The sequence below is a fragment of the Mya arenaria genome, chromosome 11 (genome assembly GCF_026914265.1).
Source record: "Mya arenaria isolate MELC-2E11 chromosome 11, ASM2691426v1".
NCBI lineage: Eukaryota > Metazoa > Mollusca > Bivalvia > Myida > Myidae > Mya > Mya arenaria.
In genome coordinates this window covers 23,494,838-23,517,374 of record NC_069132.1, presented here as the reverse complement: position 1 = coordinate 23,517,374, position 22,537 = coordinate 23,494,838, and the positions used below count along the sequence as shown (strand labels likewise).

At 37.9% G+C, this 22,537-nt stretch overlaps 2 protein-coding genes across 2 annotated transcripts; both read right to left on the bottom strand.

Annotated features, from left to right (window-relative positions):
* Positions 1–12,613: 12,613 nt before the first annotated feature.
* Positions 12,614–14,825, bottom strand: LOC128207309 (uncharacterized). The gene is made up of 2 exons (XM_052910153.1): positions 14,152–14,825; positions 12,614–13,354 (listed from the first exon to the last, which is right to left on the bottom strand). The coding sequence occupies exon 2, from the start codon at positions 13,349–13,351 to the stop codon at positions 12,716–12,718; it is 636 nt and encodes a 211-aa protein (XP_052766113.1). The 5' UTR covers positions 13,352–13,354; positions 14,152–14,825; the 3' UTR covers positions 12,614–12,715.
* Positions 14,826–17,631: 2,806 nt separating this feature from the next.
* Positions 17,632–20,717, bottom strand: LOC128208428 (serine/arginine repetitive matrix protein 2-like). The gene is made up of 3 exons (XM_052911991.1): positions 19,855–20,717; positions 18,534–19,262; positions 17,632–18,436 (listed from the first exon to the last, which is right to left on the bottom strand). The coding sequence occupies exons 1-3, from the start codon at positions 20,715–20,717 to the stop codon at positions 17,632–17,634; spliced, it is 2,397 nt and encodes a 798-aa protein (XP_052767951.1).
* Positions 20,718–22,537: the final 1,820 nt, after the last annotated feature.

The window sequence follows — 22,537 nt, the reverse complement described above, 5'->3', positions numbered from 1 at the left end:
GAGAATACTATGTTCAGAGCCCATCTATTACCCGCCTTTACAGAAGTGCGTTAGCTAAATTTAGATGTGGAGTGGCGCCATTAAAACTCTTAACGGGCCGCTATGAATCACTCAATGTTGAACTAAGAACCTGTTTTAACTGTCTTAACATAGTAGAAGATGAATGTCATGTTTTCAGTCCCAAGTATTTGCCCCCAAAACTGCTCAATTTGATAAAGGCTATCCAGGGGTCAGTGTTTATCAACACCTCACTGATAATGATCTAAGGAAAGCCACAAAGTCATAAATACTGCTTCTCCGTATCAAATTCCCAACACTTGTTTCTGAGAACAGATTTTTAGCAACAAAATCAGGCTGTACTTGCATTTATTCTTGTCTTTACTGTTCACAGCATTTCATCTGATTTTGTATACTCTTGAAAATTCAAGTTGAATAATTAATTCCATTATATTTCAAAATAGTTTTATAAACTAAGTTAAGAATAAAATTCTTTTTGTGAGATTTATAAAATAATCATAATAACTAACAAAGTTTTGTGTATCTATAACATAAACATATCATTGTTTGCATTGGATTACAAAGAATATAAACATTAACAGAAGCTTTTGAACACTCATAGCGAATACAGATTCTTTAATTATGTTATGATACTGTCATATATATGTATATTCCATCCTTAGCCAAAAACAGAACAGAAACAAAACAGAACACAATTTATTTCGTTTTAAACAATTCATACACATATAGTCAATGAAATAGGTAAAAAATGAACAAGTATAACAAAACATTTGCTCTAACTGTGTATTTCTTTTTCTTAATTCAAAAGCCTTATACACAAAAATAGTTGTATTTTGTAACTGAAAACAAGAAAGAATATAAAAAAACATTGTGATTTCATACAATAAAATATCACAAATTATGCAATCATGCAGACCATAAGCAAATTATCACTTTATGAACAATAGTGTTGTGCAAATTTCGAGATACACAATTTAATTAAAATGAATAATAACAATATTTACAAGGAAAGATAAAGGGTTATTTTACACACTTAATCAATACGAATGGTTTTCAACAGAATGCGTACAAATACTGACACTATTTGTTTTTTTACACGAGATGGCTACTTTTGAATACATACAGTTTGAAGTTAAAATCCAAACCAAACTTCGTTATCTACGCATTCAATATGAAAGATTGTCTTGTCAGTGAGGACACTTGCTGCATCTTTTTAGGTCTTCTTAAATATGGACCTTCTGAAATAAGTGAAAGTTTCATTTCAGTACAAAATGGTTAAAATACAAAAATGTTTGATTCAAGAGCAAACATTTTATAGTCTTTTTGTTCTTGTAGCACATTATTTCGGGTTATTACCAAAAGCTAAACTTGCCGATTTCAATTTTTGATCAATATGACATTAGGTTTAAAAAATGTGTAAGATTTTTGTTCATACATAATAAAAGATTAAACATTTAATTTAATTATATTGACCGTACCGTGGTGATGACGTAGCTTTAGGTTTGAGCTTTCGCCGTGCACCCTTCTGTGGTGTCGTCTCAATTGCTTCCGTTTTCTAATTTGCCGAACTCTTTTGAGCAGCTCCTCATGGTTTATAGCGAAAGCATCCCTTATATCTGATACATATGGGTTTGGCCTAAGATCGTACTCTATATTTCCATCAGGTAATCTTTTCAAGCAGCCATTTGCTTGGAAATCTGGCAAGCGAGCCTCATGTTGCCCTGCTGTTGAATAGTAGTCAATCAGACATTGTACATTTTTACCACGTTGTTCGATGGCCGTTTCGGGTGGCATCCAGCTTTGAGGACTTCTGTATTCGTAAACAGAAGCGGCGCCATTTGGTAGAATGGAAAGTTGTCTGATTTCATCAAATTAAAACTTCCCTATATCAACATTCTTCGGTGTGTACAATGTCTTGATCATCTCCTTGTATATGCTCACATTGATTGTAACTGAAAGGTCAAATGTAAATAGGTTTTCTCTGAAATTTTTCTGGTTTAGGAATGTTTCAACTGTTTTCATGTGAGAGATACCATGGAATTTGGGTAAGAAGTCATTTCCACCCATTCTCAGGACCAGTGCTAACTTTTGTCCCATAAAGTGATCATGATAAGACATTTCAATAAATGACAAAACTTGATGCGTGATGGCAGTGCCATGAACAATCAACACAATGTACATGTTCAATGACAGATTTATCAAAGAATGAGTCGGCAATGTCTAGTTCTATGAAAAGTGAACTGTGTCTGCCCACCACACAAATCTGATCATCGAAACCTGCTACCTCTTTGCGTTTCAGTCTTTTTGTAATTTCAATTTTTGACTGCTTAAGAAGCTCGCAGGCAACAGTTTGGATTTGTTTCAAGTTTTCATAATATAATGCGTTTTTAGCAATTAAACTTTCGTACGCTTCTGTTCCCACATCTATATCATTTACACGCATGAAATGATGTTCACAAAAAACACACTTTTGCCCAGTCTTCCTCACTAAATTGTCCCTTATAATGTGTGTACAGCGTTTCCAAATCATTTTCATTAATTTCTAATGTTTTCATGTCATTCCTATCAAAAACGTTTTCAGATGCCACTTGCTTGTATATCTGAAACACAGATGTCACTCCACATTGAACTTTGCTTGTGATGCGTTGACTGTAGAGTTCCTTTGACAATTGTCTACATACTTCAGACTGTGTTGAATGGGCAAAGAAGAAATGCACAACATTTTGAGCTTTAAACACAGCTTTTCATGTATTTCTTTCACAATGTGTTCCTTTCCTTTCAGCCACCGAAAAACATTGCCCTTTACAAAATGAGTCTCGTTGGGAAGTTTTCTTCTTTTCAAAAAATCTATGAGTTGTTGGAAAGCAACATATTATATTCCAGTATCATCAGTTACAATGGAAAGTTCTTTCAACCCTAGGGTTTTAAATTCCACCATTTCGATGCAAAATTGTACCTGAAATAAATAGGTTTCAATGATTTTGATGATATAATTGCCTATTCTTTTCGAATGCTAAAGACAAAGGCAATTCATACTGATATTCATATTGATATTGTATATGTAAATCTTAGTAAAGAATTGTCCTTTAATTGCGAATAACATTTAAACCATCTCTTGTTATTTTAATAGTGCTCTACTTTTTAACAAAAGAAAACACAAAAACAGTAAATTAAAAATACTTAACGCAAACATATGTTTATGTATAAAACATAATTCAACATTATATGTCATAAATGTGAAATGGGCATCAAAGTATTAAAAGACAACATACCTTTTCTGTATTGGTAGATATTCATTTTTAACCTAAACACAAGACACACTCAATTCCAGAATATTTAGTTCACATACTGCAATAACGGTCAAGGAACATCTGTTGGATACACACAGTAAACAGCCAAACAGGGTGGCACGCTAAGTGGTGATTAACTGACTGGTTCAATTTCATGGTGATTTCATGGACTGATAAGCCCTTTTCTCAAATTGAGGAGTTTTGGAGGCAACTTCCCTACGACATTTACTGTTGTTAAAAGTTATTGATATTAATGATAATTTCAATTCATTATCGGATAACGAAAAACTTTCATTCCTTCTCTCAAATGAAACTATTGTTAAACACAGTGCCAAAACCTGTCATGATATCCTAAAACTCCGACGTCAGTATCTGTATAACAAGTAATTAGTGTTTATATGTTTTATTGCATGTTTTGTTCAATAATGATTATTCTCACCTTATCTTTATTACTGAATATTTTAAGTTATATTGCATATTTTAAAGTTGATATATTTTATTGTTTTTTATTGAGCAAATAGTCTCTCATAACGCCATAAGGAGTGGTTTTATACATTATTATTGCATGTCTTATCTGTCTTTTTCCCATGAATGTATAAAAGTAAGACTTGAATAAATTTTATGTCTGTCTGTCTGTCTGTCTGTCTGTCTGTATGTTCGTTCAATGTCGGGGAGAAGGCACCAATTATTAAGTTAATGATCTACTGCATGCACTACGCTTTCCGAATTGCTCATGTACGTTACAGCCTTTGGTCGGTTCTAAATCAGGTGAACAACACTTTTTTAAGTTGATTTCATTTATTGAAAAAAAACAATAGAACTGGATGCGTCAAAATTACTAATCTGTGAGAGTATGGTGTCAAGGTTAAACTCGTTTTAGTACCTTGTAAACCAAACGTAAAGCCTCTACCACAGCATAATGTATTGTAACATAAAGCAGAATTGTTGTACAACACCGAGCTACATTTTTAAACCACTGTATATTAAATATAAGCTCGACAGAAATAATTGTATCTTAAATATCTGATTTAATTATTATGAGAAGCATCAAGTCAATTCATAATACGTCAATCAAGAGCCAAAAATTGCACAATTACGTAGATTGATCAAAATTTCATGTTTAAAGGTTGCAGAAAATAAGAGTAATGAATATATTATTTTTTTCTAAACGTATATCAAGTGTTGTATCTTCATAACACTCAATCAAGAGCCAAAAGTTGTAATATACAATTTAAATACATAGATATATCAAAATGAACTGTGTGAGGTAACAAATAGTATTTTACAACAGTTAAAGTCCCAACTTGCCGTAAACAGTCTGTGTAAACCACGTGATAAATAACGTTCATATATGCTACGTCGAAAGGCATGATTTTGCATAAAATATAGACTTGAATCAAAGATAACTTTTCTTTTACTACACCAAATTAAATAAAACAAAGGGCAGTCTATGCCACTTAAAGAGCCCCGCCTTCGTTTTATTACCGAAGTTTGATTAGGTGATTAGTTTCCTCAAACACTTCAACAAACCTGTTTCAAATATAATGTTTTGACAGTGCTCCGTCAGACGGCCGTATTGTAAAAAGGGTTTTCGAAGTGTTTTAAGAAACTTAACTCTCAATCAAACTATGGTGAAAGACCAAAGGCGTAGACTGCGCTATGTTTCATTTAAAATGATGAAGAAAAAGTAAAGTTATCTTTGTTTAAAGTCTTCATTCGAAGTAAAATATTGCCTTCCGACGTAGCATTTATGACGCAATTAATCACGTGATACACACTCTGATTAGAGGAAAGATAACACATAGGAGAAAATATCACTTTGTTCTGGAATGAGGCCAATACTCTGAAATAGTTCGTATATACTAATATTCTTGACGTAAACCAAACATATGAAAGTGTTCCCAATTAATAACATCTGATAACGAAAATCAATTTAAATTTTTTAGTATAAATGTTTATAATGCAGATCAGTATGCGTCGTAGTTATTGCATGTGTAGTATGGTATATGCGTTTATCATGTAACGTTTGTATTGTAAATTTAGTTACGAATATAAAATTGACTTGTTTTACAAACATGTATGATGAACCTTTCACATAAAACTACTGTTACATAAGAATGTGTCCAGCTTTAATCATTATGTAAAACTAATTCGGAATGATAGTTTCTTAATAGTGTATGCAAATACTTCTGGTGTAGTAACTCTTACCTGAATCAAAACAAGTACGCTTTTAAAAGAATGGATGGTTGCTTAAATCTATAAGTAAGTATCAAATCTAACATTTCACTTCGACACATACATCCTGTCTGTATTGTTACCAGACTTAATATTTACACAAAGTTTTCATGTACAATGCTTTTCTGTAGTATGTTGCCTTAACAGGTTTAAACTTATCTTACCTTAATCAGATAAGTCGATAACAAAAGTATATTGTAAAGTTTTGGTGATTTCCCTAAGGGTCCCTGTAGTTCCGTTTTGTATAAGGCGTACGATATAGGGAGTTACAGATATTTGTATAAGGTGTACGATATAGGGAGTTACAGATATTTGCATACATAACTCTCATCATGTATGTGTTTATTCTTTATTACCACTCATCAGTGATTATACATAAAAAAAGTAATTGACATGTTAATTTAATTAATAGATTACATTATGAAATAGTTTAATTCACTAAACTTATGAAGTTGATGTATAAGCTTATTCCATATATAATTTTATTTTGAATTTTGAATCTATTTTGTCATTTCCATTTCAAATAGGTTTGCCATATTTAGTTTTTGCTTTAACATACTATTATGTAAACGGTTTATATAACTTAATGGAGACTTGTAGATTGGAAATTGGTTAAGTATGAGATGTTAACAAACTTGAGCTTTACTCCATTCGTGAGAGATTATAAGTTTTATTTCTAAGTGTGTATACTTGATGTTAACCTAAGACTTAAGATAAAGTGACTCCTTATTACACACTTAACATTTATTTTAATGTTGAAATCTCAACGTCTACAATACTCGAGACCAACCATTATTCACCAACGTATCAACGTCTACAATACTCGAGACCAACCATTATTCACCAACGTATCAACGTCTACAATACTCGAGACCAACCATTATTCACCAACGTATCAACGTCTACAATACTCGAGACCAACCATTATTCACCAACGTATCAACGTCTACAATACTCGAGACCAACCATTATTCACCAACGTATCAACGTCTACAATACTCGAGACCAACCATTATTCACCAACGTATCAACGTCTACAATACTCGAGACCAACCATTATTCACCAACGTATCAACGTCTACAATACTCGAGACCAACCATTATTCACCAACGTATCAACGTCTACAATACTCGAGACCAACCATTATTCACCAACGTATCAACGTCTACACTACTCGAGACCAACCATTATTCACCAACGTATCAACGTCTACAATACTCGAGACCAACCATTATTCACCAACTTATCAACGTCTACACTACTCGAGACCAACCATTATTCACCAACGTATCAACGTCTACAATACTCGAGACCAACCATTATTCACCAACGTATCAACGTTGAAGAATGGCTATCAACCTTCAGCCTGCTGGATCATTTATAAAATTATTAATATCGACCCGGTTGGCTCAGTTTCTTACACAGTCAAAAATGGAGCTATTATCGAAATTTTGAACTCCTGGTGTGGCCATTTGATCCAATGCCATGCAATAGGTATCAAGATTTTTTTGTTTCAAGACAATTTTTTATTTTATTAATTTTCGCCCACAAACCATCGATATAATCAAGGCATTGAAGCCTTCAGCACTCTCAGTGCATATCTGCTCTCAAACCACAAAGCCAAGGCTTTTTAATATTGGTAAGTAGCTTCATGTAGTACTTCGTAGCTTACTACATCCATAGCAACCAATGACTTTCTAAGCAACCAGTGACTTCCTTAGTGATTGATGATTTCCTTATCAATCACTTACTTAAAAAACATCATATGGTTTATTTAGTAAACAATGATTTCCCTAGAAACCACTTGTTTCTTCAGAAACCAGCGACAATCCTTAGGCATAGAAGTCTTCAGCACTCTCAGTGCTTTGAATGATATTGTTGGTTAAAAAAGACTCGAATATTTTAATAATTTATGTAACAAAATCTTGAGGTGTCTTTAAAAACTATCCATAATATACACACACGCGATTCAATTTCCAAGAGAACACACAAAAAATACACATAAACAAAACCAAGATAATAACAAACTGCAAAAGTTGACGTTGAGCGGATTGAATCGAACACAATCAAGGGTAAAACTGAGATCCAACTTTAAATTATTTATTCACAAACCCGTCTAAAAGTACTCGCACGTCTTTGTTATCAATAGTTTGAATGTCGTCTTCCGTGATCCACGAAAAGTCATGCCAGTCAAAGCCAGGCCCCATGGCCTCCCCTAGGAGACTGTAGTCACAAGTATCACTAGTCAGCATTTGTCCACACTTCCACCAGCCCCCTGGACAAACCACTTGTAGCCTCTGTCCAGCGCCGAAATCCGGACCCAATGTTTCACGACGAAGGGTGTGCGTGGTTGGGTCGTAAAGGTTAAACTGAAAGGCATTTCCGCAATGGTAATAGCTGACATTATCTGACAGGTTCTTTGCCAATTTCATATATCGGTGACTGTCGGTTTGCATCCAAATGATCGAAGTTATGCAGTTCCGTCGAGCGTCGCCATCAGGATGGCGCTCCTGGCGGCCTGGTACTATCGTCAACGACTCATACGACTCACTTCCGGTTGTGTTGAGATCGACCCTTCCTGTGACCGGCAGTTTTAACGACGACTGCACATTGACGTCTGTGTATCCGGATGTCTCAGCTGAACTGCCAGAACGGTGAGTCTCCAGGATGAAACCACCCTCGGGATGTTCCCGTAGACCTAGTTCCCTTATGATAGATTCTGCACTTGACATTTTCCATACAACAAATATCAGTTTGAGTAAAACAGCCAAGTTTACTTCAGTTGCTAGAACTTATGAAAGCAATTACAGCTATTGATCCTTTCTTTAAATAATAAAATTAACCATCATGCTTGAGCAGTTTTTGTGCGTAGGATTATCTAAGCACAACTGACGCAGAATAAAATACTCACTTCCACGATGCACGATAAGATAGTTTTTATGTAATGAATCATGAATAGTTCAAATTCTTAGCTGCTACTAAATTAACAGCAATTGCTTAAATGGACTTGCTAATCGTTTGTAAACTGCACTTTTAAATTACAAAATAAAAGTATGGCAAATCATAGAAGTGTTTAAACAAAGCTGTAACTTCAGCAAATGTTTATATTTACTCTAATATCGTCTTTGAAGACCACGATGTTCATTACCGTTAGTAATTAATTACTGATGTATAGTTGCGTGATTTGTTGATTGACATTATCACGAGCTGTTATCAATGTATCCTTAACAGGTCAACATGTCCATCACTTTTGTTAAAATCCCAGTGGCCGCGGGGACTAACCGGTTCTTTTCTAATTTTTTCTTGACTTTATCGACGGGGGTTCGAACACCACCAAAACAAAAATTCTTTTTGATGCTTGAACTGTATTTCTTTCTGCAATTTCTATATCATAGAGTAAAATAATGATAAATAAGATGCATTACCGGGAAAAATAAATTTTGGTCTAAAAACATGAGCGAGTCACTTTATCCGATACTATCAAAGTTAGTTTGCGTCTCTAAAGCATCGTTAACAAACTATTTAATGTAAAATTTGAATGAAAACTCGTTAAAAACTGTCGTGTTATGGGTTTAACCTGTATTTTATAAGTTCAGGCTGTTTCAATAAAGACCTTAGTATATATTAGTCGTAGATAAAAAATAAATTTGTCATATTTCTTCATTTTTGTAATTATTGTTCTTTATAATTATGTATTTAAATTGAACTTCGAACAGTAAATTGTTGAAATGAGAAAAGTAAATAATTAATGGTTGGGTTACTGATTTACTTAAAGTAGATGAAAAGTTTTCTGATATGCATGAGCCAAGTAAATGAAAATTGTACTGAAATATAGTAGTCTGATATTAATGAGCTTTGGAAATCTTATCAAACTCCTTACATGATTTCATGGAATAACAATGTTTTGGTATCGGGACTAGTCACTGTTAATTTTAAAATATTGCAATAATTTTAAAAAGAAATATTTGTAAAATAGTCAATGACAACCGTTGATAAACAAAAATTGAGGATTTGTCGAAATTTATTTTTGCGGATAAGGGTTGTAACAATCAGTTTCAAACGTTTTGCACGTAAATTGCCGTTATTTCAAAATTCATATTTGCGGGAAAATGGTTAAAACTGATTTTTTCAGTGACTACCTTAGGAACCAGATACTTCCCTAGCATCCACTAACTTCCGTTGTAACCAACGACTTCGTTGACCACGCAAGACTTCCTTAACAACCTAAGACGTCGTTAGCAACAAATGATTAACTTAGCACCAATGACTTAGCATCCCCTTACTTTCTTTGTAATCAATGACTTCCTTAGCAAGTAATGAATTTCTTGAAAATCAATGATCTATACGCATCCAATAACTTCTTATCAACAAAATACGTTCATAGCAACCAAATACTTCCTTAGCAACATGTTTCTTCCTCAGTGACCAAAAGTTTTTTCAGCAACCAGTAACCTATTTAGCAACCATGAACTTCCTTGGCAACCAATGACTTTATTGCTAACTACCGTCATGCATAGCAACCAATGGCAACCTAAGTAACTATTTCATCTACATCAACCAATGACTTCCTTTTCTTCTTAAGCAACCAATTTCGTTTTTAGCAACTACCTACATCAGGTCTTGACTTCCCTCGAAATACCAATACCAACCATGAAGTTTTCGGCAACCACTTACTTGCTAGGCAAGCAAGCAAGCAACACCCTTAAACACCAATGACTAGTTGGTCATGTTAATTAGATGTGTGATATAGGGCCATTTTGTCGCTCTTGTTATTTTTAGTATGAAAGTTGAGGTGGCACGACAGACAACATTTCAAAATTAAAATCGAGTTTTGTAGCGATATCGAACGTTGAAACAACGTTGAAAATACTATATTTAAATACAGTTTATGTATTAATGACAAAACTGAATCAACGTGACATCACGTCTTTGTATATTTTGTATACATAGGGGATATTTTGATAGGACGCTTTTCTGGTGACCTGTATCACGTTGAATTCGGATACAAGTTTACTCAACGAACGAGACATGATGCAGGTCACCAGAAAAGCGTTTTTTCGTAATATTCCATTTATCATATACCTGCTTATTTAATTATTTCTTTTCATTTTTCGGTTTCAACTTGATTTGAATTTACCGCCATCTGTCAAATGCGCGTAAACATTTGAATGTGTTACGTAGTTTTGTGTAATGAAGTTAAGGGAGGCTACTACAGCCAAACGATGTCAGAAGTTACAGATTACACTTTATTGGGCAAAATAAGAACAAAATATTTTATTTTTTAGCAAAATTAACAATTTGCTAATACGCAAACACGCGGCCATTTTTAACAAAGTAAATATTCGTTGAATTTTTTGACGATCATAATATGCAGAATTGAGGGAAGTTCGTGAGTCAATCGTTATTTCTATCGATGACGCGAATTCGCCTTCTTCTTTGTATTGGCGAGCTGCTCATATTCAAGATAACACACATGGAAAACGCAACAATTTATGAACCTCGAAATGGCAAACAACTAGTTCACTGAAGTAGCTGTCTAGATAGTTTGGAAGTTTTTCTCTGCTTAGTGCTTATACTCATGGTTCTTTGAAGAACATGAGAACCATGTCCCTGAATATTAACATGCTTCTAAAGCGTGAGTAGATAATAGTAGTTAATTTTATTTTTTTTAAAGTTGACAGGTTTTACCAGTTTTTTTTTGTTCGTTCTAGTTTAAGCAACGCGAAAGTAGTTCCGAGATTACACGCGGTACTCGCATGATACGGAGTCATGAAACGACAGTATCATGATACGGATTTTTTAATACGGCGTGCTATGTTTTCACTGTTGGATATGGGAAAGGAATCTGAAACGCATATAATAAAACGTGATATAGCGAAGTTGTATATTTTGTATCAAACGTGACATCGCGACGTTGTACGCACATTTTGTTTTTTTCCCTTTAGATAAGTTAACAATATTCGACAAAATTTACTTAAAGCTGCACTCACACAGAACAATATTTGACAAAATTACCTCAAAGCTGCACCATCACAGATTTTTACAACTTTTTTTATTTATTGTCTTGGAATGAACAAATTTTGCGTAAATATCTGCAAACCAGTGGTAAAAGACTGCTGACAAAATATTAGATCGCAGATTTTCATATTTCAGTTAGAAAACTAATGATTTATGGCTTAAAGTGTTACTAACGGTTTAAGAAAAATAACATAAAACATCAATTGTTGGACTTATATAGAAATATCTATGACTATTTTTGTCAGCTGTCTTATATGAATGATTTTCATGCATTTTTCGCATAATTTGGATCGTTCCAAGACAAAAAATAAAAAAAGTTGTCAAAACGTTCAATCTGTGAGAGTGCAGCTTTAACAAATTTGTTTTATATTTTGACATATTCATTTCAAATGAGTTTGCAATAGTTTGTTTTTGTTTTTAACATTCTATAATAAAAAGTTAATGTAAATATATTCATAGCACTACATAATGGTTTAGTATGAGATGTTCTAAACCTTGAACTTTACTCAATTTGTGAGAGTTTATAAGTCTTATTTGCAAGTTTTCATACTTGATGTAAGCCTAAGACTAAGCCCGGTTAGGAAACTTTGAATTGCTCACTTTACAGTTGTTTTAACATTGATATCTTTACATCTACAACACTTTAGAGACCAACCATTATTCATCAAGGTTTCAGCGTTGAAAGCCATTCTTGTTGTACCTGCTGAATCATTTACAAACGTATAAAAATCGACTCAGGCTCAGTTTCCTTTCCAGTCAAAATTTCACTTTTATCGCAAATTTGAAATTCTGATGTTGCCATTTGTACTAAGGGTATTCAGGTTTAAAGCTTCAAGACAATATTATTTTTCGCTTTAAGTTAAAAAAACAACATCGAAATAATCAAGGCAATTCCACTTTTGAGCACTCTCTGCGCTTTGATGTATATTGCTGTTAATAAAATATTCGCAAATATTTTCAATCTTTTATTTTACAAAGCAAAGCTAAAAATGACCAGTGTTTTAAAATTGTCAATTAAGTACATACATGCGTTGTAATATCCAAGGGAACACGAAAATATACACACAAAGGATTCCAAGATAATAATAATAAACTACATTTGTTAGTTGAGCGGATTTACAATCAAGGGTTAAACTGAGATCCAACTGTAAAATTATATATTCACAAACCCGTCTAAAAGTACTCGCACGTCTTTGTTATCAATAGTTTGAATGTCGTCTTCCGTGATCCACGAAAAGTCATGCCAGTCAAAGCCAGGCCCCATGGCCTCCACTAGGAGACTGTAGTCACAAGTATCACTAGTCAGCATTTGTCCACACTTCCACCACCCCCTTGGACAAACCACTTGTAGCCTCTGTCCAGCGTCGAAATCCGGACCCAATGTTTCACGATGAAGGGTGTGCGTGGTTGGGTCGTAAAGGTTAAACTGAAAGGCATTTCCGCAATGATAATAGCTGACATTATCTGACAGGTTCTTTGCCAATTTCATATATCGGTGTCTGTCGGTTTGCATCCAAATGATCGAAGTAATGCAGTTCCGTCGAGCGTCGCCATCAGGATGGCGCTCCTGGCGGCCTGGTACTATCGTCAACGACTCATATGACTCACTTCCGGTTGTGTTGAGATCGATCCATCCTGTGACCAGCAGTTTTAACGACGACTGCACATTGACGTCTGTGTATCCAGATGTCACAGCTGAACTGCCAGAACGGTGAGTCTCCAGGATATAACCACCCTCGGGGTGATCCCGTAGACCTAGCTTTCTTATGATAGAGTCTGCAGTTGACATTTTCTAGACAAAAGATCAATTTGAATTAGCATAAGTAAAACGTCCAAGTCTATTTGAGTTGCTGGAATGATGACAGCGGTTTCAGCTATATATATATATATATACCACGTGATAAATTACGTCGTATATGCTACGTCAGAAGGCAAGATTTTGCTTATATTGAAGACTTAAAACAAAGATAACTTTTCTTTTACTTCACCATTTTAAATGAAACAAAGGGCAGTCTAAACCGCTTAAAGAGCCCCGCCTTCGTGTCTTTCCCGGGGTTTGATTAGTTAATCAGTTTCTTCAAACACTTCGACAAACCTATTTCAAAAATAATGTTTTGACAGTGCTCCGTGGTTTTGTGAAAAGGTTGGTCGAAGAGTTTAAAGAAACTAAACTCCCAATCAAACTTTGGTAAAAGACTGAAGGCGAGGCTCTGTAAGCGGTGTAGATTGTGCTAAGTTTCAACAGATAGTAATCTTTTTGAAAGTTTTCATTCGAAGCAAAATATTGCCATCCGCCATATCATTTATGACGTAATTTATCACGTTTTGTACACACACTGTAAAAAGTTATGTCGAAGACACTAGTTGAGTTGATTCCATGAAGACGTAAATCAACGGATCATTATAATTTCTTTATATAGGTTAGGAAAACTATTGTTCTTTAAGATAATGTTTTTGTTATGATTCTGTGTATATTCACATTTTGATATTTTTCAGTTATTTTGTTTGTCACTCAAATTTCAATGCAACAAGAAGGAGCTAAAATAGTATTTGCTTTTTTTAGTTATGTGAAAACTTCTGATCACTTACCTTCCATCAGTTCTGGATACACGACTGCTCCTTCTGCCTTGGAACCGGCAGGGATTCATTAGTGTTCTGCCTTTAAACATGCAGGGAATCAATAGTGTGCCGCCTTGGAACAGACAAGGATTCATTAGTGTGCCGCCATGGAACATAAAGGTTTCATTAGTGTGCCGCCTTGGAACAGAAAGGTTTCATTAGTGTGCAACCTTGGAACAGAAAGGTTTCATTAGTGTGCCGCCATGGAACAGAAAGGTTTCATTAGTGTGCCGCCTTGGAACAGACAGGGATTCATTAGTGTACCGCCTTAGAACAGGCAGGGAATCATTAGTGTACCGTCTTGGAACAGGCAGGGATTAATTAGAGTGCCTCCTTGGAACAGGCAGGGATTCATTAGTGTGCCTCCTTGGAACAGACAGGGATTCATTAGAGTGCCTCCTTGGAACAGACAGGGATTCATTAGTGTGCCGCCTTGGAACAGACAGGGATTCATTAGTGTGCCACCTTGGAACAGACAGGGATTCGTTAGTGTTCTGCCTTTAAACATGCAGGTAATCAGTAGTGTACCGCCTTGGAACAGACAAGAATTCATTAGTGTGCCACCTTGGAACAGACAGGGATTCGTTAGTGTTCTGCCTTTAAACATGCAGGTAATCAATAGTGTACCGCCTTGGAACAGACAAGGATTCATTAGTGTGCCACCTTGGAACAGACAGGGATTCGTTAGTGTGCCGCCTTGGAACAGGTAAGGGATTCGTGAGTGTTCTGCCTTTAAACATGCAGGTAATCAGTAGTGTACCGCCTTGGAACAGACAAGGATTCATTAGTGTGCCGCCTTGGAACAGGCAGGGATCCATTAGGGTACCGCCTTGGAACAGGCAGGGATCCATTAGTGTTCAGCCTTTAAACATGCAGGGAATCAATAGTGTACCGCCTTGGAACAGACAATGATTCATTAGTGTGCCGCCTTGGATTAGAACAGGGATTCATTAGTGTATTGCCTTTAAACATGCAGGGAATCAATAGTGTGCCGGCTTGGAACAAAAAGGATTCATTAGTGTGCCGCCTTGGAATAGACAGGGATTCATTAGTGTGCCGCCTTGGAACAGGCAGGGATTCATTAGTGTACTGCCTTTCAACATACAGGGAATCAATAGTGTACCGCCTTGGAACAGGCAAGGATCCATTAGTGTACCGCCTTGGAACAGGCAAGGATTCATTAGTGGACCGCCTTGAACAGGCAGCGATTAATTAGTGTACCGCCTTCGAACAGGCAGAGATTTATTAGTGTGACGCATTGGAACAGGTAGGGAATCATAAGTGTACAGTCTGGAACAGGCAGGGATTTATTAGTGTGACGCATTGGAACAGGTACGGAATCATTAGTGTACCGCCTTGGAACAGGCAGTGAATCATTAGTGTGACGCATTGGAACAGGTTGGGAATCATAATGTACCGTCTGGAACAGGCAGAGATTCATTAGTGTACCGCCTTGGAACAGGCAGAGATTCATTAGTGTACCGCCTTGGAAGAGGCAGAGTTTCATTAGTGTGACGCCTTAGAACAGGTAGGGAATCATACTTGTACCGTCTGACACAGGCAGGGATTTATTTGTATGACGCATTGGAAAAGGCAGGGATTTATTAGTGTGACGCATTGGAACAGGTAGGGAATCATTAGTGTACCGCCTTGGAACAGGCAGGGATTTATTAGTGTGACACATTGGAACAGGTAGGGAATCATTAGTGTACCGCCTTGGAACAGGCAGGGATTCATTAGTGTGACGCGTTGGAACAGGTAGGGAATCATAAGTGTACCGTCTGGAACAGACAGGGATTCATTAGTGTGACGCATTGGAACAGGCAGGGATTCATTAGTGTGACGCATTGAACCAGGTAGGGAATCATAAGTGTACCGTCTGGAACAGGTAGGGATTCATTAGTGTGACGCATTGGAACAGAGAAGGAATCATAAGTGTACCGCCTTGAAACAGGCAGGGAATCATTAGTGTGACACGTTGGAAAAGGTAGGGAATCATAAGTGTACCGCCTTGGAACAGGCAGGGATTCATTAGTGTGACTCATTGGAACAGGTAGGGAATCATAAGTATACCGTCTAGAACAGGCAGGGATTCATTAGTGTGACGCATTGGAACAGGCAGGGATTCATTAGTGTGACTCATTGGAACAGGTAGCGAATCATAAGTGTACCGTCTGGAACTGGCAGGGATTCATTAATGTGACGCAATGGAACAGGTAGGGAATCATTAGTGTACCGCCTTAGAACAGGCAGGGATTCATTAGTGTACCACATTGGAACATGCAGGGATTCAGAAGTGTACCGCCTTTAAACATGTAGGGAATCATAAGTGTACCGCCTTGGAACAGGCAGGGATTCATTAGTGTGACTCATTGGAACAGGTAGGGAATCATAAGTATACCGTCTAGAACAGGCAGGGATTCATTAGTGTGACGCATTGGAACAGGCAGGGATTCATTAGTGTGACTCATTGGAACAGGTAGCGAATCATAAGTGTACCGTCTGGAACTGGCAGGGATTCATTAATGTGACGCAATGGAACAGGTAGGGAATCATTAGTGTACCGCCTTAGAACAGGCAGGGATTCATTAGTGTACCACATTGGAACATGCAGGGATTCAGAAGTGTACCGCCTTTAAAAATGCAGGGATTCATTAGTGTGACGCATTGGGACAGGCAGGGATTCATTAGTGAACCGCCTTGGAACAGGCAGGGATTCATTAGTGTACCGCCATTGAACATACAGGGGCTAATTAGTGTACCGCCGTTGGAACAGGCAGGGATTTATAAGTGTGACGCATTTGAACAGGTAGGGATTCATTAGAGTGCCTCATTGGAACAGGCAGGGATTCATTAGTGTACCGCCTTGGAACAGGCAGAGATTCATTAGTGTACCGCCTTGGAACAGGCAGGGAATTATTAGTGTGATGCATTTAAACAGGCAGGGAATCATTAGTGTGACGCCTTGAAACAGACAGGGATTCATTAGTGTACTGCCTTGAAACAGGCAGGGTATCAATAGTGTACCGCCTTGGAACAGCAGGGAATCATTGGTATGACGCCTTGAAACAGGCAGGGTATCAATAATGTTCCGTCTTTGAACAGGCAGGGAATCATTAGTGTGATGCCTTGAAAGAGGCAGGCAGAGTATCATTAGTGTACCGCCTTGAAACAGGCAGGGTATCAATAGTGTACCGCCTTGGAACAGGCAGGGAATCATTGGTGTGACGCCTTGAAACAGGCAGAGTATCATTAGTGTATCGCCTTGAAACAGGCAGGGAATCATTGGTGTGACGCCATGGAACATGCAGGGATTCATTAGTGAACCCCCTTGGAACAGGCAGTGATTCATTAGTGTACTGCCTTGAAACAGGCAGGGTATCAATAGTGTACCGCCTTGAAAAAGGCAAGGAATCAACGGTGTGACGCCTTGAAACAGGCAGGGAATCATTATGTGTACTGCCTTGAAACAGGCAGGAAAGCATTGGTGTGACGCCTTGAAACAGGCAGGGAATCATTAGTGTACCGCCTTGGAACAGGCAAGGAATCATTGGTGTGACGCCTTGAAACAGGCAGGGATTCATTAGTGTACCGCCTTGAAACAGGCAGGGTATCAATAGTGAACCGCCTTGAAGCAGGCAAGGAATCATCGGTGCGACGCCTTGAAACAGGCAGAGTATCATTAGTGTACTGCCTTGAAACAGGCAAGGAATCATCGGTGTGACGCCTTGAAACGGGCAGAGTATCATTAGTGTACTGCCTTGAAACAGTCAGGGTATCAATAGTGTACCGCCTTGGAACAGGCAGGGAATCATTGGTGTGACGCCTTGAAACAGGCAGGGTATCAATAGTGTTCCGCCTTGGAAATGGCATGGAATCATTGGTGTGAAGCCTTGAAACAGGCAGAGTATCATTAGTGTACTGCCTTGAAACAGTCAAGGTATCAATAGTGTACCGCCTTGGAACAGGCAGGGAATCATTGGTGTGACGCCTTGGAACAGGCAGGATATCAATAGTGTTCCGCCTTGGAACAGGCAGGGAATCATTGATGTGACGCCTTGAAACAGGCAGAGTATCATTAGTGTACCGCCTTGAAACAGGCAGTGAATCATTGGTGTGACGCCATGGAACATGCAGGGATTCATTAGTGAACCCCCTTGGAACAGGCAGGGATTCATTAGTGTACTGCCTTGAAACAGGCAGGGTATCAATAGTGTACCGCCTTGAAACAGGCAAGGAATCATCGGTGTGACGCCTTGAAACAGGCAGGGAATCATTATGTGTACTGCCTTGAAACAGGCAGGAAAGCATTGGTGTGACGCCTTGAAACAGGTAGGGAATCATTAGTGTACCGCCTTGAAACAGGCAGGGTATCAATAGTGAACCGCCTTGAAGCAGGCAAGGAATCATCGGTGTGACGCCTTGAAACAGGCAGAGTATCATTAGTGTACTGCCTTGAAACAGGCAGGGTATCAATAGTGTACCGCCTTGAAACAGGCAAGGAATCATCGGTGTGACGCCTTGAAACAGGCAGAGTATCATTAGTGTACTGCCTTGAAACAGTCAGGGTATCAACAGTGTACCGCCTTGGAACAGGCAGTGAATCATTGGTGTGACGCCTTGAAACAGGCAGAGTATCATTAGTGTACTGCCTTGAAACAGGCAGGGTATCAATAGTGTTCCGCCTTGGAACAGGCAGGGAATCATTGGTGTGACGCCTTGAAACAGGCAGGGAATCAATAGTGTTCCTCCTTGGAACAGGCAGGGAATCATTGGTGTGACGCCTTGAAACAGGCAGAGTATCATTAGTGAACCGCCTTGAAACAGACAGGGTATCAATAGTGTACCGCCTTGGAACAGGCAGGGAATCATTGGTGTGACGCCTTGAAACAGGCAGAGTATCATTAGTGTACCGCCTTGAGACAGGCAGGGAATCATTGAAGTGACGCCATGGAACATGCAGGGATTCATTAGTGAACCGCCTTGGAACAGGCAGGGATTCATTAGTGTACCGCCTTGAAACTGGCAGGGTATCATTGGTGTGACGCATTGGAACAGGTAGGGAATCATTAGTGTACCGCCTTGGAACAGGCAGGGATTTATTAGTGTGACACATTGGAACAGGTAGGGAATCATTAGTGTACCGCCTTGGAACAGGCAGGGATTCATTAGTGTGACGCGTTGGAACAGGTAGGGAATCATTAGTGTACAGCCTTGGAACAGGCAGGGATTCATTAGTGTGACGCATTGGAACATACAAGGATTCATAATTGAACCGCCTTGGAACAGGCAGTCAATCATTAGTGAACCGCCTTGGAACAGGCAGGGATTCATTAGTGAACCGCCTTGGAACAAGCAGGGATTCATTCGTGAACCGCCTTGGAACAGGCATGGCATTCATTAGTATACCGCCTTGAAACAGACAGGGAATCTTTAGTGTGACGCCTTGAAACAGGCAGGGAATCATTAGTGTGACGCCTTGAAACAGGCAGGGATTCATTAGTGTACTGCCTTGAAACAGGCAGGGTATCAATAGTGTACCGCCTTGGAACAGGCAGGGAATCATTGGTGTGACGCCTTGAAACAGGCAGGGTATCAATAATGTTCCGCCTTGGAACAGGCAGGTAATCATTGGTGTGACGCCTTTAAACAGGCAGAGTATCATTAGTGTACCGCCTTGAAACAGGCAGGGTATCAATAGTGTACCGCCTTGAAACAGGCAAGGAATCATCGGTGTGACGCCTTGAAACAGGCAGGGTATCAATAGTGTTCCGCCTTGAAACAGGCAAGGAATTATCGATGTGACGCCTTGAAACAGGCAGAGTATCATTAGTGTACTGCCTTGAAACAGGCAGAGTATCAATAGTGTACCGCCTTGAAACAGGCAAGGAATCATCGGTGTGACGCCTTGAAACAGGCAGGGTATCAATAGTGTTCCGTCTTGGAACAGGCAGGGAATCATTGGTGTGATGCCTTGAAACAGGCAGAGTATCATTAGAGTACTGCCTTGAAACAGGCAGGGTATCAATAGTGTTCCGCCTTGGAACAGGCAGGGAATCATTGGTGTGACGCCTTGAAACAGGCAGGGTATCAATAGTGTTCCGCCTTTGAACAGGCAGGGAATCATTGGTGTGACGCCTTGAAACAGGCAGAGTATCATTAGTGTACCGCCTTGAAACAGGCAGGGTATCAATAGTGTTCCGCCTTGAAACAGGCAGGGAATCATTGGTGTGACGCCTTGAAACAGGCAGAGTATCATTTGTGTACCGCCTTGAGACAGGCAGGGAATCATTGATGTGACGCCATGGAACATGCAGGGATTCATTAGTGAACCGCCTTGGAACAGGCAGGGATTCATTAGTGTACCGCCTTGAAACAGGCAGGGTATCATTGGTGTGACGCATTGGAACAGGCAGGGAATCATTGGTGTGACGCATTGAAACAGACAGGGTATCATTAGTGTACCGCCTTGAAACAGGCAGGGAATCATTGGTGTGACGCTTTTGAAAAGGCAGGGAATCATTAGTGTATCGCATGATAAGTTTAGTCTTGAAACAAGCAGTGAATATATTGGGATACCGCCTTGAAATTGGCAGTGAAAACATATGTTAAACTCATCTTTTATTACTTATTATTTATTTCGCGACCTCATCATTTTATGTTAGTACCAATCAATTATTTTGAGTACTGATCATTTTCTTCGAGTTATTATGATTTATTTCGAGTACTCCTGATTACTTTGTTCAGCACTTATCTTTATGAATAATTTTTTATTTTCGAACACTCATCATTTATTTGGAATGCTCATAATTTATTTTGACATCTGCAAATAAAGGCATACATCAACTGATAAGCCTGATCGATTGAGTGGAGTGTACATCAGGCTTCGATCATTCTGCGTTTAAACGGAACTTTCACTGCTCGGCTCGCTCCTCTATTTTCAATGGATTATTTATAAATATTTTTTTTGTTTAAACTCAATTTCCTTAACTGAAAAAATGAATCAATCTAAAGCTGCACTCTCACAGACTTACCGTTTTTACAACTTGATTAGTTTTTGTCTTGGAATGAGCACTTTATTACGTAAATATCTGCAAATCAGTGATAAAAGACTGCTGACAAAATATAAGATCGCAGATTTTCATATTTCAGTTCGATGGCTTAAAGCGTTACTAACGGTTTAAAGCTGCACTCTCACATATTTACCGATGTTCATATTTCAATTTCAAATATAATGTTTTATGTCTTAAACCGTTACTTACGGTTTAAGAAAAAATGCATAAAACATCAATTTTGGGACGGAAATATGTAAAGCTGCGATCTGATATTTTGTCAGCAGTCTTTTATCACTTGTTTGCAGATATTTACGCAAAACATTTGCTCGTTCCAAGACAAATAAAAAAGTTGTCAAAACGTTCAATCTGTGAGAGTGCAGCTTTAAGAAAAATGCATAAAACATCAATTTTTGAACTTAACTGGAAAAATATGTTGTTGTTTTCCGTCAGCAGTCCTATATGAATGGTTTATATGCAATATCGCACAAATTGGCTTGTTCCAAGACAAAAAATAAAAACAGTTGTCAAAACGTTCAATCTAAGAGAGTGCAGATTTAAAGCCAACGGCTATTGTATGTCTCAAGCACGTTTGCAAACAAGTAAGGGGATGTCAACATCCAAATAAAAAAGAGTATTAAAACGCGTAAAGAAATATATTGCTTTTAACTCCATACTTGTAGTACACTCCAAATTCAGCCAGTTTCGTTGTTTGCATGCCATAAATCTCTGTTGTCAATAGTTTTGGTAAATCAGAAGTACCTTTCGATGATGTCACTTTGACTCATTTACTCTCTTTTTTTCTTTTATTAACAATGGAACAGGAATATTGTGACCGAAAGCGAAACACCAAATGTGCAAAATATTTGGGAATGTCCATAAAGTATCTCAAAATAGACTCATGTTTTATGGATTCAAGGCCGAACGACAAGGCGTTTTCAGTATGCAAATTACTATACAAATACGAGGCAATTATATTTTGTGGTTTCAATCTCAAGTCAGTCTTCAAACTACCTCCATGGTATGTAGCTTTACTTTAGAGTAAACACGCCTTTTATACACTGCTGTCATCAACCAACAAACGTACGACAGCTTTTCGAAAGACCTTAATATGGTAAAGTAAGGGTCACAAATGAAATTGAACATTAAAATTTAATAAACAATGATCAAAAGGAAGAACTGCATTTTCGATATAAATATAATCACTGCTCGGAAAAAGTCATTCAAATATAATTTATACATCGAACGCTATGTGCTTTCCAAAGACGGCCACAATTTAGTGTTGTAACAGCATAGGCAGGTGC

Excerpts from the sequence above, each read along its gene's own strand:
- LOC128207309 (XM_052910153.1), bottom strand. The coding sequence starts at position 13,351 with ATGTCAACTGCAGACTCTATCATAAGAAAGCTAGGTCTACGGGATCAC.
- LOC128208428 (XM_052911991.1), bottom strand. The coding sequence starts at position 20,717 with ATGCGATACACTAATGATTCCCTGCCTTTTCAAAAGCGTCACACCAAT. Across the intron at positions 19,263-19,854 it reads ACCCTGCCTGTTTCAAGGCG|GCGGTACACTAATGATTCCC; the intron begins GTACACTAATGA and ends GCCTGTTCCAAG. Across the intron at positions 18,437-18,533 it reads ACCCTGCCTGTTTCAAGGCG|GCGTCACACCGATGATTCCT; the intron begins GTACACTAATGA and ends GCCTGTTTCAAG.